General features: G+C 36.3%; 1 protein-coding gene across 1 annotated transcript; it reads right to left on the bottom strand.

Moving 5' to 3' along the window:
* Window positions 1-446: 446 nt before the first annotated feature.
* On the bottom strand, window positions 447-5,717 carry LOC131774511 (E3 ubiquitin-protein ligase MYLIP-like). Its single transcript, XM_059090555.2, has 4 exons — window positions 5,527-5,717; window positions 5,215-5,405; window positions 4,659-5,048; window positions 447-2,632 (listed from the first exon to the last, which is right to left on the bottom strand). Exons 1-4 carry the CDS (start codon window positions 5,611-5,613, stop codon window positions 2,026-2,028), a joined length of 1,275 nt encoding a protein of 424 aa, XP_058946538.1. The 5' UTR covers window positions 5,614-5,717; the 3' UTR covers window positions 447-2,025.
* Window positions 5,718-7,476: the final 1,759 nt, after the last annotated feature.

The raw sequence follows: 7,476 nt of genomic DNA, 5'->3' as shown, positions 1-7,476 counted from the left end.
AAATTATCTTGAAGAATTACTAGTGCTTATTGACGCCAAATTGCACTCGAAATCATATTATTACCTATACTAATTATCAAGCCCCTGAAAATACTGTTTTTGGATTTTGTCCCCAAAACACAGATTTAATTCTGTAGCCTTAGAATTTGCCCCTTTCGTACTTAAATAGTGAGAACGCACTCCACCCGCAGACTGACGTATCCACTATGTAAGTTTCTTAGTAAAGACGTCCGATATATATATATTTCCGCAAAAATATCCAGCAGTCAAGTGATGGGAATAAAGAAAAAGTTTCACTAGGGGATTGTCAGTTGACCCAGTATCAAATTCCCCAAACTAACATCATAAGAATTGAATTGCAGACGGCAAGGAGAATTATTAAGAAGTTCTTGGGAGTGAAATAGTTAAACTAATGTAATGATAGCAAATAGAACTGACACATAGGGAGCATTACATGTATAACTATTAATTACTTTATTGTAATAATCAAGTTATTTACAACTTCTATTTTAAGATAAAAGTATCATTTTTAGTTCCAGCAGTATTTTTTTGACAACAAAAACAAGATCTCAAAATATCCATGCGCTACAAAAAGGGAAATACAGACCTAAAAAAAATCCTCATTTTTTGAAAGTCTGAAGAGTCTATAAAAAATTGCGATATCAGATTTTCAAGAAAAAAGCCTTACAAGGACATGGAATCTAAGAATGATTTGTTGCATTTGAGGTACTCTAGCATACATTAAGTAAAATCTGCTGAACTGTGCTGAACCTGCACCACATTTCAGACCTAACATAGGCACTTAATGAGAAACTTAAATATAACATGATGCACCCAAGGTGCTGCATAACAAATGATGAGATATTTTGTTGTACCATGTTGCAAAATCAGTGATGAGCGAATTACCTTTGACTGTTTATAGGGTTTGCTGCTTATGATTGAAAACAAATGAAAGATGAGTTATAGAAGATGATAGGCAACAGGTGAAGTTTGCCACAACTCAATAAAACTTCAGGAAGCACAAATGCTTTTAAGACTAAAAAGCTAAGAACATTAACAATAAGTGTCATGTTACTGCAACTGTGATATTACCATGCAATGAAATGATATTCAAGAATTGTACTTAATTATTACTCTCTCAAATATTTCATTAGCAATTCATTTTCTATATAGTGTGTGTTAGCCACAATCACAAAAAGCCAAACCTGATTAATACATGCACCTTAGTCCAATAAGTGTGTACATATTATATACAATCCTATCTGTACAGATCAAGATACACTTATGCTGAGCTAGGTACTTGGATTCAGGTTAACGCAAGAAATGTTCACACTTCACAGCCTCAAACTAAACAAAGGAAAAGTAACACAGCTCAAACCAATGAAACTCACAACTAGCTCACTCTAACAGATAAAAAACTTGTTCATGTTGCTCATAATCTACAAACACATGCATTTTGTCACTTTTCCCTGAGAGGTTCTAAAACTTTAAAATAGGCTGGTATAGTAACTATGGTGATTCTATTCATAACAGTGAAATACTTAGAACTTATTAATAACAAACTTTTAGTTTGAGACCCCTGGTTGTTTTCTTGTGATAAGAAGTCTCTGAGACTTATAAATTCAACTTATAAATACATCTTTTCAACTTTCCTTCAAATCATGTTATTAAAAGCCTTAAAAATTATTCTCTCTTTCAAAAATACTTCTGCCTTGGAGGCTGTCCGTTGAAACCAAAATGCTTGAAAGTATTTTACATACTCCTGCTTTAGTTCATAATTACTCTCTTCACCCTAATCTTCACAAACCAATCCAAATGTTCTTATACTCTAACACACTACACTAGTGGCTAGAAAGACTGCTCTGAAATCCACTAATGCCAGTTAAAGGTGCTCTTCCTTTACCAGGGTCTTCTTAGACAAATTGTTGTTCCTTTGTGTCATGTTGAGGTAGGTTCTAGGTTCTTGGAAATGACAGAAAGTGTCAAATAATATCAACACTCTGTTCAGGTGTCCTCTCCTCACTTTCAGCTCACTGTGACTGGAAAGAACACATGCTGAGCATTCTGGATCTGGGCTCTGCAAATGGGACATAGTTCTATATTTGCTGCACAGACATTGCAGGAAACCATGTGTCCACATGGACAAAACACAGTGTCAATCTGTGCATCCATGCAGATCTTACACTTCAGTGAGTCCTCCATCTTGGTCAACTGTTCTTGAAGTTGAGCAACTTTTGCATCACCAGTCTGAGGTCTGAATTCAACTTGACGCTTTGCAGGGGGATTTTGAATTGGATCACATCCTCGCTTGTACAAAACTCTCCGACAATGATCATACACTTCCTTAGAAGTCCTTTGTACATCAAAGATGTACTTTTTCTCTGATTCCTCGTCTCCAAAGAAAGAGATCAGGGTTTCTTTCAAGTCTCGTGTGAATTGATCAGTGACTGCATTACGAACAGTTTCACAACGGTAAAATGCATGATACTCTGTAATAGATCTGTACAAAGCACAGGCAGCTTCCTGACTGGTGAGTCGAAATGTAAACAAAGATTCACCATCATCAGCTATAATTTTCAGGTGAAGATTGTTCTTAACATGAGTTGCCATCTTCAGGCCATTGTACAAAAATCTGAAAGTAAAATTTTGAAAACTTAATAACTGATTTAACATGTAAATAAGATGGAACATCATTACAAAATTTTACACCAATTTAATATGATACTTAACTCTTTAGTTCCCAAAAGTGATAAAAAATTAACTCCTCTCTACTATATCAAGACATTATCCAGCTAACAGGTTTAACAATACTTTAAGATATCAGGTAGAAGTTGTTGTCTTTATCGAACAAAAAATTCTCCTAATTAATTTATAAGAAAATGTGTAGCAGCTAGAGGGGAGAATAAGCAATCAGATCTTGGAAGTTGAAGGGCTAAAGCAAAGTAACCAAAGCAGAAATCAAATGGATTCAAATCAAGATCGACATTGTAAAATCAAGATAAGTGTCACTACTCATTTGTTAAGTGGTTAACAGGGCTCTTTCACAGTATTTCAATGATTCTTTCCATCTCACAAGGGGAAAATACAGCTTCCCATACAAGCACAATTCATGGTAATCAGATTTAGCACAAAAAAGTAATGTTTTAATCAATAGCTTTTTATTTAATGCATCATCTGCTTTTTCCAAGAGTTATTCTCTTCTTGAGGTTCAGAAGGCAAAAAAAAAAAAATCCTGTCACAGTCAATGTTGAGGTTTTGCTGTGCTTAGTGCATATTTACGTTTGCCAGTATCCATCATTCTGAAAGAGGCAACAAAGGAAACCCCTTGCAAAAAACTGGCAGAAGAATATTCCCTTTTGTCCACATAAATTTACAATTTGGCTTGCAGCCATGAAAATTATGTAAATTTTTTAATATCACTTTCGTCACAATCTACTTTTGATAATTCTCCCTTAGGCTTTTAAACTAAATGAAAACTTGGAAATTAGGAATACTTAGCTAGTGCAATTGTGGGATGCTTTGCCTCATAGTAATGAAGGTAACACTTATTGAAAGGTCACATTTGAATTTTACGCATGCAAATCTTACTCCATTTTTCCTAAATATAGATCTTAATGCCCTAATAAATGTCTTCTACATGTACTTTGTAGGACATACAAAGAAAAGGATGCTGTTAGAACAAGGTTATGACAACAACAAAAAAGTCAGCTAAAGCCCTCATTTTAAATGTGATGACATTTGGTTGGATACTAAATAAACAAACTGGTCACGTCGGACGCTATAATGAAATATTGCAATTTCTTCTGCGGATCAAAACACTTTTTCGTACAGTAGAGAGCAATTTAGGCGAATGGAGTAAGAATAAAGTGGCTTTTTTGTCCTAAAATATATTTTATTGTACAAGTGGTTCATTTTTGCTGGGTGTTCATGATCAAAAATTCCCAAGCCTCGAAGCAACACGCGTGAACTTAATCAATAAACATCATGCACTTTGTTATAAGAATGAACTTTCACCTTAAAGGACTCACGAAATAGCACATTAGTAGCTTATAGATAGGGTTTGTTCCTGAAAACTTAGTCGTATCATATTGAAAAAGTGTTCGCAGTTCTTCTACAAATCAGAGAGACCTTAGGTGTATGGACGGTCGAGGTTGAGGCAGACATATTGCTTTCGAGTAAGAATCATTTCACGAGTGGCAGGGACTGATTATCGAGGTACAAAACTCAAAATATTAAACAAATGAAGACGTGTTGTGGTTTACATATTACATATCCGAAAGAAATTAGATCTTTACTCGATATGAGGAAATGACTTAAGGGTATTTCTTGTCTCTCGTGCATACATGCTGCGTAAACAGGCCTTTTGACGAACCATTCCCAAGGAACAATTCAAATTTTACTTTATACATTGGAAATGTCTTGATTAAGAATAGAAACCACGGGATAAAACATGTAAACGTTTTGTTAACAAATAGGTCGAATATACAGTGTAGCAACAAATAGATTCTAATGGCACAAGTTGGGTTTAATTGGCTATGAAATAAAAGCTTTAAATTCACTAGGGCTGTTGTTTGTTTCCAAAGATCCCATCGTAAGCCTGAGAGGTCCTTTTTACTCCAGAATGTTCATGATAAAAGTTAATAAGCCTTAACACCTACCTTTCAACAAAGTTGAAGTCGGCATCAAAGATTTTTATTTCCTCGCTTCCAACACCGATGTGAAGGGTATTTCCTGATTCGTTCTTTGCAAGATGATACTCTATTCCATAATTTTCCATCAGAGACAGTTCTTTGATGAAAAATTGCTTCGCTGCCGCCGATCGAACGCCTTTGAGCTTAGCATGTTCCTCTGAAACACTGCTACGAAACTCTGAGCTCCACTGTGATTCAATTTCTGATGCCTGACAATAATCACACGGAGAGTAGGAATCGCCATGGTCCCCAATGGTTGCTTGTGCGATCAACGCATACACCGCTGCCGCTTTTTCCGGATCTGGGATAATTTTCCCTTCTTCCAAATCGTTTTTCAAATGGAGAAAATACTGATGCCTTTAAAGAAAAAAATGGTAACATTTGAGTGTACAGCTGACACCGTTCAACTCAACATGACAAGTAAACTACTGTTGAAGATAGCGCCAAAGGAAAATAATAAAGAGAATCATGATTAAGACCATTGCCACGATTTACAAACTCGTAAACCATTTTTAGATTGTACCTGGTGGAATCTTGAAGTAGGTATTGTGGTTGGACGAAAAATTTTACACGGAACTGTAGGCGATACGGTGGTGTACCAGAGATTTGACGTCGAATTCTATTTCTGGTGTTAAGCCAAAGTGTTTCGCCCTTTGGGCCTGTGAACTGTAATCCAAAATAGTCTAGTTCAATTATCCCAAGTCTTTTGCACACCTAAGGAAGGGAAGTAAGGGAATCATGACGAGTTAACGCGAAGGAAAAAAGTTACATCAGAAAATATACTTTGAAAGCAAATTGCTGGACTTTGAGCCCAGAGAAGAACAAAACAACGAACCTCTTCTAAAAGGTCTTGTCCTCTCGCTTTATCTCGAATTTTGAACTCTTTAAGGACAAAGTCAGGCAGGGACACGTAACAGAGCATTCTGTGTCGAAGTTTTGATATTTCCCGCTACCTTTCCATAGAAATAAGATACACAAGTGACTACGCTGTGTTCTTCCGCGGAGGACTTGTTGTTCTGCACAAAAATTTTTTGACGAACTTCGTTTGAAATGGACTTCGAACCAAAAGGTCATTCCCTGTTCACGTGGAGGGCAAAGAGTGAACCAATCAGATTAGTATGTTTAAATCTTCAACCAATCAGCGCAATACAGGAAACCATCTGGGGTTTCCCTGCCCTTCTGGCGGAAAATTATGAACTCCAAGGTCTAAATTTAAAATTTATTGCACAAGCAATTTTTTTGCTGCCCTCATGATATTTCACTTTCTCCCGATTGTCTTATCTAGATCGCTTGTCTTGCTTTTCAGCTGGCTTTTCAGCTCATTGTTCGCACTCGAAACGTCATCAATAGGGCAGTGTTGCGTTGTTACTTGACCGAGAAAATAACCGGATGTGAATTTCAAAAATCTGCGAACAAAATTCAAATCGGTGGAAAAAAACATTACCAATAAGAAGTAAAACTAAAAATCATTCATTTCCATTATTATTGACACATATTTTAAGCTTCCAAGGTAGAATAATTTTTCTGTAGATTCCTGTGCGAGAACGATGCAAAGAGGATTCGAAAATTTTCAGACGCAACAGCTCGATTTGTTTGCAGAACTTTTATTTTTTTTTCTTCTCCGAATGAACTGTTCTACTAACAACATCTTTTTACAAGTAAGGTAACAGATACACCTGAGCTTCACCGGCGATTCTCATGGACAGGATAAAAAAGGTTTTTACGTATAAAATAAAGTCTGGACTTTGCGTGAAAGGTCCGTGGAAAACCCGTGTGCTGCCGGCTTTGGTGCCGCGCCACGGACTTTGCACGTGATTATTAAACTAGCTCACGTTTGAATAATTACGGATTAGCAAAACAAAGAACTAAACGAAGTGTGGACTTTACCTGTCGAACTAATTCCAATTTCGTTCAAAAGCAGCCAGTTTAGACACTTTGATTTATCTTATCACCTTTAAGTCTTCAAAGGATAAGAGCATAACTAATCTTCTTCAGGACTAAGCAAGGGGGGAAGTGGAAGAATCAATCATCAGAGTAGTTGTTGCTTCTTAGCACAAAAGTTATTAAGTATTTACACTGGCAGCGCCATGAAAAAGGATGCAGCTTTTTCTTTGAAGCTGACGGCGATTTTGTAACTTAGCAGCATAGCTGAATCAGAAAACCAAATCTTAACGACTATGCCTGCGTTGTGAGGAAATAAAGCCTTGAAGGTTATTGAGAAATTGAATAGGAAAAAGATACTGAAATACGAGAAATTTTCCACAACGGAAGTATACATATTGCGGATCTAACAGGCGGTTAAATTTGTGAAAATTATCGATAAACATTATCCAAACAAATTCATTTCATGTTGTTTGTCCCTCATTTACTTCATAATTCATTTCAAACCTCATTTGTCTGAAGGAAAACGACAGTTACTGCCGTCTATTATGTTTGGCACGCCGAATGAGTCATGCATTATAAGCAATATTCACATGGCTGGAAAGTCATAACATCTTCATCTGATTTTTGAGGTCTTTCGATTGTTTCTTTCATATAGATGGTGAGTCAAGCTCCTATTTAAAAACCCGAAAATGAAACCTTTTTTAGAACCACTTGAGAGGAACAGTTGTGTAACATCCCAAAATAACTTTCCTTTAATTTAAGGAAAAAAGGTGACAACAGCCACCTATTGTCTTCACTAAAGTCTATCAGAGCTATCACTTTTTTTTTCCAGAATATTAATCGGCTCATGGAAGAACCACTTGTTCACATTCCGCTCGACTCAGTCAAACCAGGTTTTTCT

This window comes from Pocillopora verrucosa, chromosome 3 (genome assembly GCF_036669915.1).
Source record: "Pocillopora verrucosa isolate sample1 chromosome 3, ASM3666991v2, whole genome shotgun sequence".
NCBI lineage: Eukaryota > Metazoa > Cnidaria > Anthozoa > Scleractinia > Pocilloporidae > Pocillopora > Pocillopora verrucosa.
Note: the sequence above shows the minus strand (reverse complement) of the source record. Positions and strands in the feature narration are given on the sequence as shown.

What these genes read in the sequence shown, in the direction of transcription:
- LOC131774511 (XM_059090555.2), bottom strand. Translation starts at nt 5,613, where the DNA reads ATGCTCTGTTACGTGTCCCTGCCTGACTTTGTCCTTAAAGAGTTCAAA. An exon ending in CTACTTCAAGATTCCACCAG is followed by an intron (nt 5,049 to 5,214) that starts GTACAATCTAAA and finishes TTTTCTTTAAAG; the next exon opens with GCATCAGTATTTTCTCCATT. An exon ending in GACTTCAACTTTGTTGAAAG is followed by an intron (nt 2,633 to 4,658) that starts GTAGGTGTTAAG and finishes TTTTACTTTCAG; the next exon opens with ATTTTTGTACAATGGCCTGA.